The sequence below is a fragment of the Aphis gossypii genome, chromosome 1 (genome assembly GCF_020184175.1).
Source record: "Aphis gossypii isolate Hap1 chromosome 1, ASM2018417v2, whole genome shotgun sequence".
Classification (NCBI taxonomy): domain Eukaryota; kingdom Metazoa; phylum Arthropoda; class Insecta; order Hemiptera; family Aphididae; genus Aphis; species Aphis gossypii.
The window spans coordinates 57,063,423-57,086,638 of NC_065530.1; the positions used below are offsets into that span (position 1 = coordinate 57,063,423).

At 26.6% G+C, this 23,216-nt stretch overlaps 3 protein-coding genes across 13 annotated transcripts in view; 1 reads left to right on the forward strand and 2 right to left on the reverse strand.

Annotated features, from left to right (window-relative positions):
* Positions 1-2,258, reverse strand: part of LOC114119627 (protein lap4) — a 32,990-nt gene extending 30,732 nt beyond the window's left edge. For 2 of the 7 annotated variants that reach the window (XM_027981248.2, XM_027981247.2), the window contains exon 1: positions 1,605-2,253. In XM_027981248.2, coding sequence (XP_027837049.1) covers positions 1,605-1,766 — 162 coding nt within the window. In that variant the 5' untranslated portion in view covers positions 1,767-2,253. Of the gene's footprint in view, positions 1-1,604 lie in introns of all 7 variants that reach the window. The other 5 variants (XR_007603122.1, XM_027981244.2, XM_027981245.2 and 2 more) reach the window with 5 other exon arrangements.
* A 234-nt stretch (positions 2,259-2,492) lies between these two features.
* Positions 2,493-8,716, forward strand: LOC114119628 (RAB11-binding protein RELCH homolog). Of its 3 annotated transcripts, none has more exons than XM_027981250.2 (20): positions 2,493-3,052; positions 3,149-3,313; positions 3,521-3,681; positions 4,296-4,442; positions 4,498-4,580; positions 4,655-4,958; positions 5,026-5,155; positions 5,223-5,368; positions 5,868-6,005; positions 6,112-6,276; positions 6,350-6,515; positions 6,596-6,752; positions 6,831-6,954; positions 7,024-7,146; positions 7,211-7,364; positions 7,418-7,553; positions 7,621-7,823; positions 7,885-8,050; positions 8,125-8,226; positions 8,300-8,716. In XM_027981250.2, the coding sequence occupies exons 1-20, from the start codon at positions 2,842-2,844 to the stop codon at positions 8,406-8,408; spliced, it is 3,090 nt and encodes a 1,029-aa protein (XP_027837051.1). In that variant the 5' UTR covers positions 2,493-2,841; the 3' UTR covers positions 8,409-8,716. The 3 variants fall into 3 exon arrangements, with proteins under 3 accessions (XP_027837051.1, XP_027837052.1, XP_050053148.1); XM_027981251.2 differs by having other exon boundaries at positions 2,493-3,046; XM_050197191.1 differs by having other exon boundaries at positions 2,910-3,309.
* Positions 8,717-9,416: 700 nt separating this feature from the next.
* On the reverse strand, positions 9,417-22,056 carry LOC114119629 (phosphatidylserine decarboxylase proenzyme, mitochondrial). 3 transcript variants are annotated; one of them, XM_027981252.2, is made up of 6 exons: positions 21,774-22,056; positions 13,561-13,748; positions 10,706-10,939; positions 10,001-10,577; positions 9,777-9,937; positions 9,417-9,709 (listed from the first exon to the last, which is right to left on the reverse strand). In XM_027981252.2, the coding sequence occupies exons 1-6, from the start codon at positions 21,868-21,870 to the stop codon at positions 9,470-9,472; spliced, it is 1,497 nt and encodes a 498-aa protein (XP_027837053.1). In that variant the 5' UTR covers positions 21,871-22,056; the 3' UTR covers positions 9,417-9,469. The 3 variants fall into 3 exon arrangements, with proteins under 3 accessions (XP_027837053.1, XP_027837055.1, XP_027837054.1); XM_027981254.2 differs by lacking the exon at positions 21,774-22,056 and adding an exon at positions 21,556-21,707; XM_027981253.2 differs by lacking the exon at positions 21,774-22,056 and adding an exon at positions 13,847-14,012.
* Positions 22,057-23,216: the final 1,160 nt, after the last annotated feature.

A 23,216-nucleotide genomic window follows, 5' to 3' on the forward strand; every position in this document is an offset into this window, starting at 1 on the left:
TTGATTTAATACTTGGTTAAAGGTAAAAAAAATTTTGATTTTCTTTCTGAAAGAACCTAGAAAGTAACATTAAAATAACACTAATGCATTTTAGTTGTGCATTGAAAGTATTGGTAGAAAAATATTGAAAAAAAGACTTCATCATCATAATTCATAAATACTCAACTAGTATTGGCAGTAATTGTGTCAATGCCAAGAGTTATTTTTTCCTGAATGTGCATGATGATGATGAACTGAATATAAAACATTAATAACACCTTGTAGTTTTGTTCCAAATCAAACATATTTATTATCAAGGTCACAAGTGCAAAAAGTGCAACAAAATGATAACAATATTTTATTTACATTAAATACTGAACCATCAAACATAATGTACGTGCTTAGAATATCAATTTTTTTAACAAGTTTTCTAATATTTAATAAAATTGTTAATTAAATGTGAATTTTAATAACTAGCAACTGGACTGAATGAAGTTTGTTTAAAATAACGTACAATTTAAAAAATATATAAAATATGAGTGAATTTTTTTCAAATTTGATAAGTACTTCAAAATTAAAATTAATTTTAGTAAATAAAATTTAAGATATAGAATAAGGGCACAACAAAGATTGGATATTTATTTAACTTAAGAGTAATAATAGAGGTAATAATCTAAATACTATTGGTAAGAGGTATAGTATTATGAAGTCTTATTAGGTATATGAATTATTTGATATTAAATTTAAAATAGAATAATACCTAAACAAAAACAATGTATTTTACAAAGACACATGGTAAAACACAAACATATTCACTAATAAAAGTCCCATCAATTTGTTTATTTTACAATATGAATAATATGATACAATGAGTAATAAAAGTTATGAACCCATGTGTTGTTTCAATTGTATATGTAATACTTTTAATATTAGGTATACATGGATGTGAATGGATAGGTAGGAGATATTTCGTATTTCTATGAAACTATAAAAAAGAATTTAAATGAAATAAACAAAAATTGTAAAGACACTTGGTGATCATTACTATTAAGTAGGTACATCTTTAAATTTTTATTTAAAAAACAAAAGAAATCTTTAGAAAATATTTTTACACAAAAAATAAATATTAATGAAAATAATCTTATGTCTGCCTTAATCTAAAATGTTACTTTTTTATGAAAGTAAATGACTGGTAAAACAGTTTGTATATCAATCTATCTTGTTAAGTTACACATAATTGTTTAATAATTACATTAGGTATGTAAAGTACTTAACTGTTTTTTTTTTAAATATTTGTAGAATTTCTACCAAAATGACAGAAACTAATTGCCAAATATTTAACAGCCAAAAACTGGTATTTATTTCAAAAAAGACAAACACGATAATGAACATGCCTCCAGGATAGAATATACTTATCAGGAGACCATAAGTGAAAATCACTTGGTCTGGCTTTTTAATCGCGAGCTATCTACTTCAAGAAAACTATAACTTCAGACTTATCACTATAAGTGTAAGGGTATCTATTTACTATTTTCGGCAAGAACCTGTGGACTCGTGAAAGCCGGTAGCAGGTAATCGAGTACAGTGATTGATTGACCATAATATTTTACTCGTATTTTACTTACTTTTGGCAGTTCACGTAGATGGTTTGCGTCCAGCAGCAGCTCCTCCAGGCTTCTGGCATATCGAAGGATTTCTTCGGGTACCGAATTCAACGAACTGTGCCGCTTGTCCACGCACTCCACCTGCCTGTTGCAGCCCTTGAATATCGGTATGCAACGGAACATGACACCGGTCAGTCGGCAGGTGACATGTTTACGAAGATACGGTTAACACAGCACGGGTGGCTAGGCCCGTAACGAACAGTAATCAACGGAGATCGATGGTCGGCGACCGACTGCCGGATGATCAGTGAGAAACCATCAGAAAAGAAACGAACAATAACAACGTACCTAGATCGAACGATTTACACGCCGCCAGGGACGTAAAGACGGGAACAAGATCGTTATAATACCGTCATCGTGTCGGACAAACAACAGTAATAATATCGACGAAGTGAACACCCGCGAATTAGAATAAAAACCGTTTGCGTGGGCGACGACGCCTTAACGGCAACGGCAATCTTGTGATGGTGGGAGGGAAACGGATACGCGTGCCTTCGGTACAACAACAATCGCGAGTTGAATAAAATAATTGTTGTCAGCGTCCGAAACGATTTTGCGTCGGAAAACGCGCGACCAACGGTACAGCACTACTGACTATAGTGAGCCGCCCCGTTGAGGACGTGTGCGGCGTACGACGTGCTCAGTGCTGCTGCTCTACCACCACCACCAACGTCAGTCGACAGTCGACATTACCACCACCACCGGTCGTTGTGGATAGCGTGTCGTCGATGACGACGACGTAATCTCCCGATCCGCATTCCACAACATTCCGGAACGTGTACACGAATGTCATATATTACTATTATTATTATTACTATTATTATTACTATAATATTACTACAATGGGAATTTGTTCGGTGCGGCCAGTGCACTACGACGAATGATCAGGGCACCAGGCGCGCGCCGCGCCCGACGACCGCGCCCCCCACACCCGAAGAAAAATACGCGGCAGTCTAGCCAACGCAACTGGTCGCTGCCGTTATCCATAGACGTTATCAAAATTAACCACGTAGATAGATTAGATAACGTTATTATGTTTAATGTTATGGTTATTTTGAAATTAGTAGTCTCAAAAGAATTTGCCACTTTTATAATTGTCGTCACGACTATGCCCGTCCTCTAGTCGCCATCGGTTTTCTGGTTTTCTAACATCGTTGTTCGCCGTCCTTCTGCCCGTGCACGACGGATCTCAGGAACGATGGCCGAGGACGGGCCGTCCGGTCCGAGCTACGGAGATATAGCCAAAAAACTGTTGGACGACCGTCTGTTGCTCACTGCCCTGGAACTCCATTACGAACTCGTCGAAGCCGGAAAGGAGCTACCTGGTCTCAGAGAGTTTTTCTCCAACCCCAGCAACTTTGAACACTCGTCCCCGCAAAATGACAACATCAGCATTACGCTGAGTATGGGTACATAAGGCTGGGACTAGAGCATTCTACTGCCATCATTATATTATAATGTATTTAAAGTGTCTTTATTTTAATGATTTTAATAATTTTATTCAGCTCGTTCGTCGAGTCAAGCTACATTGGACTCCTTGGAGATGACCAGGTACTCTGAAGATGGTGATAAAACGGTCAATGAACGAGTAGCTATCCTTGAGTTTGAACTACGCAAAGCCAAAGACACAATTAACGCCCTTAGAACGAATTTGACAGTGGCAGCTGTAGGTAATATTGTTTTAAATTTTAAAATAAACATTGTTGTTTTTTCTTCATATTTTATAAATTAACAAGTATGTTATTGTTACCTTATAGGTATTATATCATACCTAGTATTTAACAACTTAATAATAATAGCAAGTCAAATAAAAAAATTTTTATGTTTAATGATACTTGAACAAATATATTAACCACTTATAACAATTTTTTTATTAGAATCTGAAGAATTTGCCGGGGAAGATCCTAAAATTACCCAATATGATGATAGAATTAAACCACATGAACAGAGAGTTCTCAATTTTTTAGTAAATGAATACTTAATGCAACATAATTATAAGTTAACATCGATTACATTTGCAGATGAAAATGAAAATCAAGTAAAATATTTTATTATTTGGTATAATCTACTTGCTTGTGCTTTATTTTAAAGTTATTAATTAAAAGTATTCAATAGCTCATTGTAAAAATTAATGAATTCGAATATTCATAAAAAAGTACCACAGTTAAGTCATAATACATAATAGCATTTGCCATTTATATACCTAATAGTATTATGTTACATACATATTAAAATATATTATATACAGTATACTCTCGATTATCCGAGAGCAAATTATCCGCTATCTTCCACGGAATCGTCTACATACCTATATGTATACAAAAAAATATAAGTATACGTATTGTACCTTTCCATTATAAATAATTATAGGTTTAATTGGGTTGTGAATTTGTCATAGCTGATAACTCGATAACGACGTTTTAATAATATGTAATAATAATTTTCAATTCCAATTTAGTTTTTATTATAAAATTTAATTTTGCGGATTAACTGCGGAATTCATTTATCCGTGGATGTCCTGCCACCCTATTCCACGGATAATCGGGAGTATACTGTATATTATTTCAACTAAATTTTTTTTGTATAATTTCTATATTTCTTAATTTTATTTTGACATGTATTAAATATAATCTAATTATGATTCGATTTTAGGATTTTGAAATCTGGGATGATGTTGGTCTGAATATTTCAAGACCACCTCATTTATTATCATTGTATAGAGATCGAGCTAAAAGTTACTTGAAATCAGATGTATCTTGTCAGAGTGAAAAATACAATTGCACAAATACTGCTACCCAGGTATTTTTCTAGTCATTTGAATATAATTATTTACTTAACACATAGCATTTTATAGATGGATGGAGACTACAGTGACTTAACAAAAATAATCTCTGATCTAGAAAATGAAAATGAAAATCTTCTTTCTCAATTACAATTGTAAGTATTAATTGATTTTAATTTTGTAAAGTTTTTGTAATTTAATAGAATGAAAATTATTCTTATTTCAACAGGCTCAAATCAACTAAAGATTTATCTGATGTAACCCCTAAAATGTCTAAAGAAAAGTGGTTAAGGCCAGACAAAAGAAATAAACAAAAAGTTTTAAAAAATAGTGAATCCTCAGTTTTTTGTGATATGTTAATTAATAAATGTTGGCCTGATCAACAATTGCCATTGATGCATTTGGATGTTGATTTGGATATTTTATCTGATGATGGTGTTGAATTGAATTTATATCCAATACTACGAATTCTTGAAAATCAAAGGTTACGTAATCAAAATGATGAAAATATTTTAGAGGCTGAAAAACAAGAAGTAATATATACATTTTATTTATTATCGATTTATTAATAAAGTTATGTTTTTTTTAAAATTATTTTAGGATTTTATTATTTTAAGTGTTCTCTTAATGCACATTCATCCAGATATATTAGAAAGAGAAAAAATCTTACATTCTCTTTTTAATATGAGAAAAAAACCTAATAAAAAAGAGAGAAGTTCAATTATAGGAGGTATTTATGATCATATTTAAATTAACTATTGATGTCTACTTTTAACTTATTACTTATTTTATTTTAGGTTTATCTTGGTTCCTAAAATACTCAAATAGTGAATTTTTTGAAAAAGAATTATTGCCTCAATTATGGCATTTATTAATAGACAAATATGCCGAGAAAAGATTATTGGTTGCAGAGGCTTGTTCATGGTTTAGCCCTTTAATCAACGTATGTTTTTAATGTATGGTATTATTAACGTGACCATAATTTTTTTTCTTCAAAGCGGGACAACTACATTTTAACTAGAAAACCTTATAACTTTGCGTATAATAACAATTTTTACTGAAAAAAAAACTTTAGTTGTCTAATGTTTTTATAAAAAATGATAACAGAAAAACACAGTTAATAATATAATATTAATAATGATAATAATGTAATAATAGATTATATTATTCGGCTTGTTTTCTATTATATTTTTCGGATCTACAAAATCTGCTTTAAAATAGTCTGTTTGGTTTTTATGTATGAATGGAACTCTTGACATGATTTATTTTGATTGTGATTTGTAATCATTAAATACCTACCACTAGTCGACTTTTTAAAGTGGGATATTTTTAGGTTTTTTGGGGACAGCGATGCACTTTGCTCGAAAACGGAACGTATGGTCACGTTAAGTATCTTACATATTTTTTATAGAACTGTGTTATTCATTAAAAAAAATATTTAGTGTGAATCTAGGCAATCTTTACTCTCTGTATTGCAACAAATGTTGATTGAAGACACCGATGAATCTGTACGTGCAGCTACTATTAAAAGTATTGCAATCAATACTGTTTATATTTTTGATTCTGACAAATATGCTCAAGTAATTAATGTTAATTTTATATTGTTTATTTATATTATCAATTTAATGTGTTCTGCTTATTTTAAAAATTTATCGACTTACTGATGTATTATAAACAATTTTATAGATCGAAGAACTTCTTTTTGTTGGCCTAAAAGATAATTTAAAGTACATAGTTGAAATTACAATTGGAGTCTTGTTGCCAGTTTTAGCTAAATGGGCTTTTGACAAAGGCCGTTTACAATCCAACTGCTACTTGCGATTAATGAACTCTTTGACAACTCAAATTAAGGTTAATAATATAATAATATAGGTTGTATAAAGTTTTCATTTCTTTACTCAGTTGAATGTTTTATATTGTTTAGACTCTTGATTCTCAAAAAAAATCACAAAAAACTGACCACTTAGAATCTAACTGCTGCTATATGGTTAATGCTATCCGTTCCATACTTCCGTACTTAGTGCTATTTGTAGCATCTGCCCCCGAATGTATATCATTGCAAAATGAAGATACACCAAGAGGAGAACTGAGTTAGTAGAATACAAATAATGTGTTGTTTTTAACAAATAATAATTTATTTGACACTATTTTTTTTTTTTTAATATTTCAGGGACAGGTTTTGCTGATATATGTGTAGGTTTGTGTAATCCACAAATATTCTACAATGATCCAAATAATACAATTGGTACAGTAATGTGTACTTTTGATGCTGTTGTTGAGGAAAATAAAATAACATGGCCTAGACTACAGTGGCTTTTTGAATGCATGTGCGATTTATTTTTTTATTGTGCTTAAACTAAATTTATTTATGATTAACATTTAATCAATGTGTATATGATATTTAGGTTGCCCTGCTTGATAGAATCTTCATCTTTGGTATCAATTGAAAATCAAAAACTTTTGCAGTCACTCATAGCATTATTTCAATCGTTTTGTTGTGGATTTGGCTCCAAGTTCACACAGAACAAAGTATAAGTTATTATATTATTTTTCATATTACACTCTAATAAAAACCTATAATTAATATTTTTTTAACAGGTAAAACCATTGTTTATAAAAAAGATACAAGATCTTGAAAAATCTTTAGGTAAAATTGGTAACGCCTTACCATCAATGAGTCTTATATGTATATACATGTGTTCAGTTTTAGCTCCAATTGAGGTGAGTAAGAGATTAATAAATAATAAGCTTTTATCTTGTGTAATGTTTTTATTATATTTTCTAGCGTGAAGAACATGAGTTGGAGGCAACTTTAAAAAAATATGTGTGCACATTACCATTGTGCGGTGTTCCCATCGATGTATTGCACTTTACAGTTAGTCAACTAGCACTTAACCATCAACGTTTACATGAATTAATATTATCATCTCTCTGGGAAGGTATTGTAACTAAAATACTACGTAAAAACAATATTAACTTACTGATTTCATAGGTGTAATTAGTCAAAAAGAAACAGTTCGTTTTGCTGTGACTGAACTATTATCGTCTGTCATGCCATACTTGTCCGATATAAATATAACTAATCGAATTGTGCCAGCTCTCATTACACTTTCAAATGATTCTAATTGGTTTGTTTACTAACTTAATAATCATCTTAAAATGTATTGAATTTAAATTGTATTTATTTGTTTTTAGTGATGTAAAAATAGCCTTAGTTCCAGTTATTGGACGACTGATGATGTCAACAAATAATAAGGATACTATTGAAAAATGTCGTTTTCAAATGAAAAGTCTTATGGATGATCGGACATTAAGTGATAGCATAGTATTTGCTACTGAACTCATAACAGCTTTTGGAAAATTGGCCCCCAAATCAGATCAAGTTTACAGAGAAGATGGTAAATTAAAACAAAATGAAATGCATACTATGAAATTTAATTTAAAATTAAAATTTTATAGTGATGATGGTGCAGTTAAATATGTACTCTGGTGTAGCTGTAAGAACATCAGATATTACGAAAAAAATAGAATTGACTCGTGTATTGTTGGATGCGTTCAGTACAGTTCTTTATGAATGTACTTTATCTCCAAGTGCAATCACGTCATCTCTTTTGCCTAGTTTAAGGTAATTTTAGAGCTAACTTTTTAATATTTAGTATTAACTTTATTTGTTATATTAAATCACATAATATTGTTTAGGTGTTTAGAAGAACTCTGTAACGTTAATAATTTGTCTCAAAAAGAATTATCTACTATGTTGATTAAAGAAGCTGAGTCAAGGTTACCATCACAATCTGAAATGTAATTCTATTATTTAATTTTCTTTTTTATAACTACACAATTTATTAATTCATTTGTATTTATTTAATAATAGTGGTAGCAGTGTAACCCAAGACTTGAAACCTAAAATGGTCAAAATGTTTCAATCATCAAATATTGCCAAACAAACAATGTTTTGGAAGAAAAATAATCAATCTCAATAAGTATTATGTTATAATACTATGAAGACTTAAATGCTTGATTGTTATTTGAAGAATTAGTGTATTAATCTCAAGTTATAAATATCAAAATAATTAAAATCAAGTAGTTCAAACTTTATCTATAAATTATATATGTTATGTTGTATTATGATAAAAAAAAAACAAATGCAATAATTGTGATATTTTAAGACATTTATTTTATTTTTAATAATTATGCTATTATATTATTGTTAAATTATTGTTATTTATATAGGTATATATATTTTTTATAAGTATTGACATATTTTTAATAAATATTAAATGCAATTCAATACGCGCATTTTTACTTTATACGAGTATATACATATTGAATGTTTTAAAACTAATGGTAATTGACACAAAACATTTTAAAATATTGTATAATTATAAATAATAATCTATTTACTACAGGATCGTGTTGAATATAATATATTTTTTTCATATAAAAAAGTATTCAATAACTAGTTATAAACTATTTAATTTCTTCAATTATTATAATTGAATTGTGAAGGTGATAAGGGTACATGTACATTTTTATATCTAGTTAAAAAAAAAACTCCGTACTAACCATTTTTAAAATACTAGATAACATAATTAATTTTATATTTTATACATATCACACAAACAAATATCATGTTGAATTATAATGATTATTAAATTTTTTAAACTGGAAAAAATAGTTGTAAACATAAGTGTAAGTTTTGGTCACTCATTTTTAATTTTAAGATAATTTAAACATAAATTTACTGATTATTCAAAATTGGATAAGAGTATATTAAAAAAAATTGTCTTTATTGTTTTAAAATACTTTTTTTTTAATTGAAATAATAATTATTATATATAATATAATAATACTGGTCTATAAAGACCAAGACTCCAAACCCTATAAGTAAACATAAAAACTAAATAATTAATTAATAATTATTATATGGATATAAATTAATTAAAAATTTAGTCAGCCTTAAGGTAGTCTGTAAGAAGGATTTACTGAAGTTTTTATGAGACAAGAGGATTTATTTTAATTTTTATTTTATCAATTACTCAAATTATTTTGATGTAATATAATCACTGTGCGAAACATCTATTTTTCCAAGAGCTTGTCCCATTTGTATAGTTTGTCCAGCTTCCACATCGAAATTAAAGTTTTTGGGTGCTTCAAACAATAAAACTACTGTTGATCCCATTCTGAACTCTCCAACTTCTTGTCCTATTGACCACTGAGTCGAGAAAGGACGGTCATGCTGATTAAAATCTTTTCGGCGACATCGCTTATTAGTTTCCAGTCCCTTTAGATGCCATACACACAATTTAATTAATAGAATACACAATTATGACTTTTATTTTTTTATTTACCTTATCAGAGTGTACTTTGATTGATCCTACATTTGTAGCACCGACAGCAGTCATTGAGAAAAATCCGTGTTCCCATTCTCCAATATATACTGCTCTCTCATTCAACACAAATAAATCTGGTAGTAAACGGGCTATTTTTGGATTGACACTTAATAATTCCCCTAAAAAGATTATTTAAGTCAAAACATATTCAGATTTCAAAATTAAAGATGTTTACAACATACCTTGAAAATGTCTTCGAAATTTAACAGTCCATTGAGCTGGCGAATGAAATCTATGATAATCTCCTGGAGCTAAATAAATCACAAGTTGGTACAATTCATTGTCTGGATTGTGCAATAATTTTGATTTATATTCATTCCAATGAGGATCAAATGGCTGACATTCGTCATCATTTTTGTCTTGTCGTTCAACAGACACAGTTTTTTCTTGTGTATCGTCTGACAATGTTACATCTTGTTTCTTAAATGATAGACTGAAAAAGCTTACACCTTGTGAGAGGAAGTTGAATATGAAATTGATGCAGTACAAGTGCATAGTGAGAAGACCGTAATGGTAAAACAGGAAAGTGGAATTAATGGACCAACCACTACAATTATTGGATGTAGAGTCTCGTTTCATCATATCACTTTTAGTTGTAGTAGTCACTGGTGAAGATTCTAATTCTGACGAAACTATGTCTTCTTGCCAAGTTGGTGAACCTAAAAATGACTTGATAGTATATGTGACACCCTTAACTTGTTCAACTTGACAGGATGTAACACGTCCAACACTCACTATGGTGCCATCAGCAGGAGACACCTGTTAAAATTTATAATTGATTTAAATAATATATTAACAACATTAAAAAATAACATAAAAATCCAAAATTACGTTAAAACAACATAGTGTAGATCTTAAGTGTTTAAAATAAATGTTGAATATCTTACCATTGGCCTGTCCAAGCATATTGGCCGAGCACCATCTTTTAAACGTCTAGCAAAAAATTCTCCTAAACTTTTGTAAGACTCCATAGGTAATTCAATTTCATGTACAATAACACCAAATAGTTTGGAGTAAGCAGTATATAACCAATATCTCAATTGCCGAGGGATGTAACATCCTGAAATATAACCCCATAAACGTGACATTGCTCTTAACGGTATTGCTTTGTAAAAGGATAGCTGAAAAATAATAACATCATACAAATTAAATTATTTATTATAAAAAATAAAATTTCAATAAAATTTATACAAATGTTTTAGTTATTTTCAGTAGCAGATCAGGTCATTTAGAACTTAACACTATGTAATATGAAGGGGAGGAAAGCTATTGTAAGCTTAACTCAAAATTAAAAAGTTACCAGTCTAATTTGTCAATTCATGGTTATTTTTAAATAATAATTGTTATTACGTTCAACATTACAATAATTATTATTCAGAATAAAATATGTATTGTCTACGGTTTACTAAGTATATTAGGACGTAGAGCAGAGATTTCTATTTTTTTTTTGCGTACCACCCATGTATATTACGCATTTGTGTATCAATTATGTACCATTTATGAAAAAAAATAGAGCTGTTCAATATTTTTACACATTTACATTAACAGGATAAGGCAGTAAAAATTGCAATATAACGTTTTTAGATAAATCGACTATAAATATAAAACAAATGACATTATTGTTAACCAATTGATAAACCGATTGACACATGTATGGGCTGGGCTACTTCTTATTTATAGATGTATTTCGTGATTTGGGATAGTAATAATATACAAACATGGTAATAAATAAAAATACAAATTCGAATTGTTTTCCGTGCTTTCATGTGGTTTTCCAAGTACCACTATGTGGCCTTTCGCGTACCATAGTTTGGGAACCTCCGACTTAGAGGATTTTTTTTTGAGACAATACCTGTTTCCATCAAAACAGTTTTTATGCATTTACAAGCTATAATGCAGTAAGTTTATTTAAAAGTCTGGTGCATGAACAATCAACATTCACTAGGGGCGTACGCAGAATTCGTTTATGGGGGGGGGGGGTTACTATTTATGTAGATATATAAAATGTTATTAATGTAATATTCCATAAAAGAAATCATTATATATTTTCACTTTTGGGGAGAGTTAAACTCCTAACCATCCCTCTCCGTCGGTACGCCACTGACAGTCACTAAACATTTAATGAATCAATAATAATACATAAAGGGTGATATTAATAATTTTGATTTGTGCAAAAAGAAGCGAAGAAAAAGACGTAGGGCGATGAACTAAAATGTTCACTGCATAACTTATATAGGTATATCAAAATCAAAAAAAACATTTTGTACAGTATAAATTATACGCCATTAAAAGTTTAAATAGAATCGTTTTCATTTTTAATTTTAATTAGCTTACTAATATACATATGTCAGTGCATTACTTATTTTCTCTCAATGGCCCACGCATAACAAGCAAATTTGCATTCAGCCAAACTAATTTGTGGTGTTAAATATTAAAGTGAATGACCTATTATCAAATTTAAAAGTGAGAATAATATCTATAAGTCTATAACACATCATAAGGTATTATTGATATTTTAATTTTGAATTATAAATTATATCTAGGTATATAAAGTATCTATTACAATTGTGAATAACTCACTTTAAAATTAAAATACTTATCAATAAAAACAGTACCATAGATAATAATTTTACCATAAAGTTTGATTATGAGATTTCATTCTAATTTAAAGATAAAAACGTACAATTGGATGCGCAGAACTCAAATTTGTGAAAACAAATACTGTGCAAAAGATAAAACTAGGGTTGGAATGTATTTTAAACAAATGTGGTATTATATAATTTTTTTTTATATTATGAACGTTTAAAAAAAACATAAAATGGTATCGTAATTTTTTCTATGAAGTATACGTTTTATTTGTAAATCATGGTATATACAAATACAACCATGCAGGTTTATAGATAATATAAAAATGGTGTTACTATTTATAATATACCTATATTATATTACACTTGAAAGTTGAAACAAAGCATTGTATTAAATAATTGTTTATGTATATAATATATAAATTGTTTAGAACATCTAAAAAAAACAATTAAAACAAAAATAACAATATTTTTAACAAATTCAACGTTAGTTTTGTACTATTTGAAAAGACTGTTTTTCCAACTCTAGCTAAAAAATCCTCTGACGTAAAAATATTTGCTTCAGTCATTTTTTTATCGATTATTCATAGTATAATTTAATGTAGATTGTAGGTAGTATGAAAATTGCGATTAATGTAATCGCCATCATTATTACATCTCTAATAACAGTATTTATTTTATAAAGCAACTATAATAATAATAGTAGGTTAATAGTAAAATAATAATTGTCTTATTACATAAACATGGGATATTATATTATTATTATCTGACATATTATAGATAGAAACTGATTATATTAACGAGCATTGTACTTCAAGATAAATAGACTTATTAACTTAACACTATAATTCATGTGATATTAATAAGTATATAGTCCATAACCTGACTATAATAGTACGCTCATACTATTATAAAAATGTAATAATTATATTCATCTCATTTTTTTCTGACGAAAATGCAATACTTTTGTGTATTTCATATACTTGTGTATGCAACAGTTATTTACCAACAAGTGTTGTTTTGTCATTATTTAATCAGTAGTGAGTAAACTTTTCATATAATAATATATTCCATTACAATTTTAGTCACACAAAAAGAATTAAACACTTCTAATTTGATTTAAATGTTATGAAAAATATTTTGATGAAATTATTTACCCTTAGATTCCGCGTGTAGATAGGTTGTTGTTCGTTTTCCGGCTGTTGCTTGTTTAAACGACGCCATTGAAGTACAGCTAATAATGTCAACCCAACACCAGTGGGAATGGGATAAATCAAATTTGACCAGTTCCACCATCGTGAATTTTTTGCCACTACTTCTTGAACACCGGCATCATTTCCGGTACCTAGATAAATAGTTTGTTAATCACATGAATAAAAAAATTAACAAAAATAAAATCAATTACGGAAAAAAAAAACAAACAAAATAGGCGAAGTTACACACAGGCGCACAAATATTGCGTAGACATGTCAATTAATTCATAGAAGTATTGTATCCATAGTTCATCCATGACGCGTGTCCGCGTGTAAATGTTTAAATCAGACGAATAAAATTGATGCGCGCGAGCGCGCGTATGGTGGCGTGATGGAAGAGGTTTGGAGTAAATCAGTCGGCGTAATGACCTTAATACTCATAATACTTAGCTAGCTATACTCGTAATTTTTTCATCCACATTTTTATATATATTTAAATTTCGATGTCATAGTAAACTCGTCAATATTTTAAGCACCTTAGTTATATTGAATTTGATAGAAAAAGTTTAAAAATATCATCGACCGACTAATATTTTTAATGCCTTAAAACATTTTCCCTCGAAAATTTAGTAACTAGCTCAATTGGTTTTAATTGAATTGACCTTTGGTAAAAATATGTACGTATAGGTGCTTATAAATAATTGCAAAGATTATGCGATGGTGAATGGTACATATAATTTGTATACAGGTATAATATTCGTACACTTATCAAAAATCGAAGTTGTTGAGACTTGAGATAGAATATGAGTTTAAGTTAGTCACATCACTTTTATTTAAATAATTGATCGTTCTCTGATAATTAAAATTATAAATACTGACTACATTTTAAAATTGCTTTATATACATATATATTTTATATATACCTATACATATATGATTGACTTCCTAATGTTTGCTATGACATTTATCGCAGTACTGTTGTACTGTTGTAATCTCGGTTGTAATGTACTTATAAAAAATACATAATATGATGGTGCCTATACAGATAAAAATGAGCGTTAATAGCTTAAATTTAAATATTTATGCTTCCTTAGGTTATACACCTAATCATACCTAGGTATATTTGAAAGTTTATAACTTATAATATTGTTATTGTGTATAAAGTATACATCAGAAATAAGTTATTTTTAATTAGTCATTCATCAGAATATTTTACAATTTTATCTCGGATTTTATACATTTTTCTAAATTATATAAATATGTTAATAAAATAAATAAAATATATTTTTTCTTTACTTTTACAATATTATATAATTTATTCGTGTAATAGCCAATAGGCGTAAACAAATAGGTGCGAATAAAATTAATTTTGCATGTAGATTTTAATACATTATAAGGACTAAAGTCTATAACCTAACAATAAATGTCTAAACTTTAGTTTAAGACCTTTAAACTTCAAGTCATATAAAATATTAATTATACATTTTTTATTAGTTGATAAATAATATTTATTATGTATATAAATATATTATATATTGCAATACATTAATTAATTGCTAATAACTGATTAATAATTAACTTAAATTAGTAATTCGTTTACTAAGATACCAAAAATAAATAATTTGTGAATTAACTTTTTGCACATGCAGTTATGGATTCAATACAAATTTGTTAGAAAATAATAAGTTTAAAATACATATTTTTTTCTATTATGTAGAGTTAAATTAACAAATATTTTAACCAAGTACTTATACTTTTTATATCCTGCAATATACTTGAATACTAAACTTCGTTTTCAAGGTTGGCTATTGTCTATTTACATTATGATTGAATCTCCATTTGATAAAAATAAACTTACATAAATATTGCTAAGTGTATTACAAGAGGACATTGAACCCGCATGTATTGTCTTTGTCTCATAAACAGAGGGTTTATGGTTAATTCTACGGGGATATGATTGAAATAAATTTTATATTTGATGAGACTAGACATAAAAAATAAACATTGATTGTTCTTTATAGTCGCATCTAAAGGTTATAACTTATAACGTACTAATTTGCAGCATTCAGTAGATAGTTGTATGTTATACATTTGTAAAAAAACGTGCCAAATAACATAATAATATATTCAGATTTAGCATATACTCTTAAGCTAAGCTACAAAAGTTCAAATCAATTTTAATTGCACATTACATAAGTAAATGTATGAAATCGCAAGTAGCAAAACAGTAGGTAATAATAGTGATATAGTGAAATTTGCATTAGATAAGACGGAATTGACGACTTCCTGAGTATGCGAAAGTTGTTTTTTGATGGAGACTCGGAGTACACAAACATAAATAGAAGAGGTACTCCTTTAGGAGAACACGTGTTCTTAAAAGAAATACTAATCTAAAATATCAGAGTAATGTAAACCGGTCGATTTGACTCCACTTCTTAAAATTTGTTAATTTTTTTTGAAGCATTTAAATAGCACTAATTTATAAATCATATATGTTTTTTTTATAATACAAATAGAATCATTATTATGATAAAATATTAGTCCATTTTCGTAATAATTAAGTTCTACCAGTGGCGTACCGTCTGGGGGGGGATTACCCCCCAGAAGTGTAAAATGTAGGTATAATTCTTTTATGGAATATAAATATTATATAAAAAACATTTTATACAAATACATAAATGGTAACCCCCCCATAAACGAATTTTGCGTAAGTACGCTACTGAGTTCTTCACTATATAAATAAATTAATTATAATTTAAAATTAGGTAATAGGTATTGACAAAATAACATAATAAAGCGAAAGTTAATAATAATTTAAGCGATATGATATAAAACTGAGATACGTAGGTATATCAATAATACTATAATATATAAAATATAATATAACATTTTTTAAAATGTACTTAGGTATGAATTGTATTATAATACATTATTACTGTAGTATTGTAGACCTATATTTTGTTTGTTTAATGGAAAATATTATTAAACTAGCATTTATAACTATAAGAAATTGTCCTTGTAGTTTATATTTGGATGTAGATCAATGATTAATATCAAAAACTTCAATATTAATTAAAATTTAATTTAAAATGTCTAGGATTTTTTTTTTTTAAATATGATGTAAGGTATTTAAATTTCACAATAATATTAATTAACAACTTTATTTATTGGTTATTATTTATTACACTTGGAACTAATAGGAAGAAATATGTTTTATAGATATTCACATAACAATGACCATTATAATTTTAAATAACCAAATATTTCTATGGCATGTGGAATGTAGATAATCAAACATGCGACTTCTAAGTATTAATCAATATCCAATTAGAAACGACGAATACGTGGTCCCACCAAGTTTATTTTATTATACTCTATGATAGGTGGATATATTTAGTAGTCTATAAATTTATTTATATAATTAAGAAAACAAAACCTAACCTAACACCGAAGTACTTCATACCTATAAAAATATAAAATCACATATTCGTCAAATTCTATACAATATCTATTATAGTTTATCAATTTACTTATTTCTTCAAGATATATCTACACAGAATACTATAAGCTAGTTAAAAAAATATGAATAATTATAATTTTATATGAGTTGTTAATATACAAAATAATATAAAGATTCTACTGGTTTCAGCATAAAATTAGAAATCATGTAAAATTAAATACGCGTATTATTAATTTTGTTTAATGTTTAAGGATCTAGTTAAAAAAAGATATTTCAATATTTAAATATAGGTAATTGCTAAAATAATAAAATAATAAAATAAGTAAATAAACTAAATGATATGGGTTTTAGATATACATATTACATACATAAAATTAAATGTATATTAAATGCTTATAATTTTCTTTGTCCAATTATAAATAAAATAAAAGTAATTTGATAATTTATCTTGAAGTTCGCATATAAATAACACTATTTAATAATTTAAAAATATTGATTTTGCATTAAAATGATAATTTTGTATGAAACTCGTATACATTTTGATAAACTAATTGATTTTACATTGGTGTAATAATTTGTTACAGTTTTTTTTTTAAATAATTGGAACTTGGAAGATAGCAACTGTTAAATAAAATTAACCAGTTTGATAAATTGTATTCAATTTTGCTAACCTATTAATTATTTTATAAAAAACAAAAATTATACATTATGTAAGCATAATATATCATAAGTATTTCTTGTATTCATTCCCAGAGTATACTTTTAATTCATTATTTATATTTTTAATTAATTATTGGATAAAAATAACTGTTATAAGTTGCTAATTTTTGACAATATAATCTACAACTTTTATATAAATTATCAAGACATTTATAATATGATTAGGTGATAGTGATATATGTGTATTAAGTATTTAACTGTTAATATATATTTTAAATGAAACATTTAATGTTTAAAATTATAAAATGTTTATTGGTACTCAATTATTTGTAATTTGTTATCTTTGTTTAAATAACTTGTACAATACAAATGTATTTTGTGATATGATACTAAATTTAGGACTCAAAATTATAATCATTAATCACCTTTTATTTTAATAAAAATATATCACACACATTAAAATCTATAAAACTAAATATATTAAAAACTACATTAATTTAGGTATTATATGCTACTCTTCTTAAAATTTTAAATAATGAATAATTAATGAAATTTAATAGGCGTGTATGATGGTATTTAATATTTATTAACTACCATAAAAACATCATAAATTTATACATTTTTAATTCAGTTATACAAATGCTACAAAATATATGTTTTTTCATTTTAAAAATTGGTTTTTATAAATAAAATAAAAGATTGTTTTAAATTATTTCTATAGAATGTAATAGAATAATTAAAACTTCATATTGTAGTATAATACTTATATAGTATATTTAATACCAAAACACATGTAAAAAATTATTACAGTTATATCAAGTTGTAATGTTTTATTTTGATCAGCCTTTTTATTAATAATGTTTAGGGACCTCATCTTAGAAATGTCCAACAAAATCTCAAAAAGTCTTAAACTAGGTATATTAGTTTGTCATATGTGCCATCTATATATATGTTGCAATAATATATTCAAATTACACACAAAAATTGAATTTTTCTAATGAAGTTTAAGTAATGAATGACATAAATACAAATAGAAAGTAACTTCTACAATTAAGATGATTTTTCCTAAAAAATTTAAGGACACAATTAAGAACAAAACATTTGTTCATCTTAATAATTTAATTAAATTAAACAAAAGTAATATAAATAGATTTATGTTACTTGTAAGTATGGATATTTTTCTTGCAGTAAAAGAAAAAAATCGAATTAATTTACCTGAATAAGAAAGTATTGCAGCTGATAGTTATGATAAATATTCTTACAGAGGATTTGAAAATAAAATTAAGTGAAAAAATTATTTAATTAATTTTATTTTAATAAAGCAAAAAATATATAAATATTTTAATAACTGATCCTTAGGTATGATCTTCCTAAATTTGAAATTGAAATTACCTTTTAAATATTAATTTTTATGCCATATTCTAATAATACAAGTGGAATATTAATTTTTAGTTTATTTTCCTCAAAACGTATTTCGTGTTTATTATTTAGATTAAATTAAAAATATAAAAGGAAAAAAAACAAAACACAATTAATTTTTAAGGAAAAAAAATATTGTGTTACATAATTGTTGTCTATTATAAATCTAAAAAAGTTTTTTCATGGCGGGTCAACGTTTTTTTAAGGAATAAGGAAATAATGAAATTGAAAAATAGATAATATATTATTTTCAAAACATAAATTAGCTTGGCTGGCCGTAGGTTGGAGATCCCTGCTATGCACTATAATAAGTAATTGCTGAATAACTCTTGAATATGGTAAACAATTAATGCTGATAATAATATATGTTAATAACAAAGAAGAACAATATAGAGCATACATTTTTCAATTTATATCAAATTTAAAAATAACTCTATAGTCCTAACATTCAGTAGGTACTTATCATAGACATTTGCAATAGTTCCTAATTGTATTTAGTATTTGTAGTAAATAGTTTGTAGCCATTATACTATAAATTATGGGGTTTATATGGAAATATAAAATATTGTACGTTAAATTTTGTAATTTTTTTTCTATCTTGTAAAGTTGTACTTATTTTAGGAAAAATAAATTTTATTTTTTATTTGCTAAAATCAGATGAAATACATGCCTCATTTGATTTGAGCTTAATTATTAAAGCCTTAATAACCAAATTACAAAATTTTAGAAGATGCCCAGACAGATCTCATGATAAGTTCTTTGAAAAAACTAACTTTATTAATTTTTATATAATACATTTAAGGATATTTGATGCTGATTATTTCTGTCTTAGTCTAACACATGTGGAATTTAGATGTGATCTTTGCTTAATGTACAGATTAATCTAATAAAGCAATTGTAATTTTGGAAAAAAATTTAGATCTGTTGTTAAATTAACTTGAGATTAACTTTCCCATATTTATGATTTGATTTTATCACCTTAAGGTTTAAATTCTAAACAAGTAAAAAATAAAAATTTTGAGAAAGTTGATCTTAAGTAGACTTAATGACAAATCTAAATATGTTTTCAGAATTATGATTATATTACTAAATCAAATTGCACGTTTAGTAAAAAACACATTTAAATGTTCATGTTCAATATGTGTTAAAGACTGAAACAGTTGATATCAAATCTTTTTAATTAAAAATCTTATAAGTAATCAGTAGAATATTTTAGTTCTTAGAAAACCAAATAATATTAATTAATATAAAATGTATAGACTAAACTTATGTTTTTAAACTCTTTAATAATAAATATAAAACATTAAAATTTGAAAAATATTAAATAAGAAAATTTATTGATGTTTTATTTACTTTAAGAATGTATAAAAAATGTATTATATTTTTTTTGTTCTTGCTCTAGGCTTGATATAAAAACAGATTAAAAATAAATACATTCTGTCTATGTTACATTTTTTTTTCATTTTATATTTTTCAAAGAACTAATTTTTGTTGTGTATTTATCATTATTATTATTATTATTATTTTTTATGTTAATAAATTATAACTAAATTAATAAAGTGACAGCATAACAATTTAAATTGATATTTTATCAGTAGGTAATTGTGAAACAATTCTAGTAAATTCTAACTTAATACTAAATACTAATAATATTTGATTAAATAGTTAAAAGCCATAGGTAGGTAATTTAACAAATTATTATTAAGTTTAAACTAAAAATTTCAATAAGTAGGTGTCAAATGTACATTATTATAGAATAGGTAAGTCACTGTAATCGATGAGTTAATTTGAATTCAATTATGAAAGAGTACAACAAAAAAAAAAAAACTAGAGCAAAGATGATCTAATTTTTTGGTATATTTAATAATAATATTACAAGTTTAGGATTACAAAATGTATATATTATTTTTGAAAATACAAAGAAATTTTTACTTTTATTCTATCAAAATACAAACTTAATCCAATCTGTTACTAAAAACTTATTTCTAAGTCAATGAAAAATATTATCAAATCAAATCAAACTAAAAAAATCAACATGTAAAATCAATACATTTATTGCTCTGCTCTGCAGGATTTAAGTTTAGAACTAATGGATTAAACAAATAGTATCTATTTAAAAAACCAAAACTCCTTATGTACTTACAAATATTTAAATATATCTAGGTAGGTATTGAATCTTAAAATTCAAAATAAATGATTCAACAAACTAACAGTAATAAATATTATATTTTACCACAATTTTCTGTTAATTAAACACATAACATGTATGCGAATTGTTGTAGTAATTATTTTCATGTAAAATTGAAAAAAACAAATAAGTATCTAGGTACTTAAAAAGATTAAAAATAAAAATAAATAAATCTTAAAGTAATGAATTTATAAAATATCTGTTCTTTGAATATGAAAAAAACTGTACTCACTTAACTCAATCAAAGGATAAACAATATTATCCATTAAATTCTTTTAACTTATTATCACTACCTAGGTACATGAAGTATTGTAAAATATTTATATGAAATTAAATAGATTAAGAATTCTGTCACTTGTCAGTGTCAAACTAACATAATTTAGTTTAAACATGCGTTGCATGCGTGTTAAATAATATATCACATAAGTCATCAATAAATTTATCACTAACCATAATTTTTCCTCAGCGACCTTTGGTATTCAACGGTGCGCAGTGAAGCGGGGTGATGTAGCAGCCTCTTCGTTGTCTTCAGGCTCCTTCCAAACATTTTGTGTCACAGGTAAAATTTATATTGTACAATTAAGAACACGAATGTCACGAATTATACAAAACACAAAGGTCCACCACGCTCCATCGAGACTCATATCACAAATCACAATCAAATTATCCAAAAGGAATAAGGCTTATGATTTATGATAATGTACGATTTCTTGGAAACTGTAAAGGCTGATGTAAATGGTAATCAATAATATAGATAAGAAACTACAAAAAAAAATTATATTTGTTATCAATCATATGTTTTATTATACCACAATTGTGGTAGTCAAGGACGTTATATATGATTTTCGCGGTTTATTTTTTTCTCTTTAAATCACATAATAATATTTTATGAGCAATACGCAATACGTATAGTGGGTTCAAATTTGGTTATTTTTAATAATTAATTTTACATGTTTCCCCATGGATCTTATACTACTAGATAAGCAATGATCGTATGGAATGAATAACAAGATAGAGGGCGCTCTTTGATTACCCGATTACTCGTACGCACAAAGTAATATTGATAATTCCGTAGCAAAGGTTATTTATATTGTCTATTTGAACTATTATTAATGATTTATTAGCTATTTTATAAATTACCTAATGTCACAATTTATTGTTACTAAAATATTTCTAATATACATATGCACGCCTGTCGTCCAAAACGGCTTACATTACTGCGGGATGTTGTTACGCTGTTCGTAATGCCGTCGACAGTTCCTGTCTAGTAGTTTAAGGTCTATGGTTTACCCAAAAGTATTAGGTATCCTCATGTACGCTTATGATTAATACTATATATTTGTTAATTGTGCGACATAACAGAAATTAATTATTTTATTTTATTTTTGTGATAAATTAATAATACAAAAACAAAATGTTAGTAATAATGAAAAAAATTAAATTATTTACGTATTAACTCATTTACACATTATACATATTCATACCCATGTGTGGTTATATTTATACCTATACGATATATATATAAGATATATGTGAAAAATAAATTATCGATAATTAAATACCTAAATATGTAAAATGTTAAGTTTATACATCAATAATAATTTAACACAAATATTATCACTTAGGTAAGAACGTAGATTTAAAAATGTTTATATTTACATAATAATTTGTAATGCAAATGTCATTAGTATAAAAATATTTTAAAATTTCTTGTATTTTTGTCAAAAATCACAATACATTTTTTTTGACAAAATGTTTTTCTAATATCTTATAGTAAAACTTAACCTTCATGTGTATACAAATTAATACACACAAAAGGTCTTTATAAGCATAGCACGCGTGCATTAATAAATACATAAATAAGCAATAATGTAAGTATTTGAAAATACCCTC

What these genes read in the sequence shown, in the direction of transcription:
- LOC114119628 (XM_027981250.2), top strand. Translation starts at nt 2,842, where the DNA reads ATGGCCGAGGACGGGCCGTCCGGTCCGAGCTACGGAGATATAGCCAAA. An exon ending in CTTTGACAACTCAAATTAAG is followed by an intron (nt 6,277 to 6,349) that starts GTTAATAATATA and finishes TATATTGTTTAG; the next exon opens with ACTCTTGATTCTCAAAAAAA. An exon ending in CAGTTTTAGCTCCAATTGAG is followed by an intron (nt 7,147 to 7,210) that starts GTGAGTAAGAGA and finishes TATATTTTCTAG; the next exon opens with CGTGAAGAACATGAGTTGGA.
- LOC114119629 (XM_027981252.2), bottom strand. Translation starts at nt 21,870, where the DNA reads ATGTTTGGAAGGAGCCTGAAGACAACGAAGAGGCTGCTACATCACCCC. An exon ending in GTCGCTGAGGAAAAATTATG is followed by an intron (nt 13,749 to 21,773) that starts GTTAGTGATAAA and finishes CTATTTATCTAG; the next exon opens with GTACCGGAAATGATGCCGGT. An exon ending in TCAAAGTACACTCTGATAAG is followed by an intron (nt 9,710 to 9,776) that starts GTAAATAAAAAA and finishes TGGCATCTAAAG; the next exon opens with GGACTGGAAACTAATAAGCG.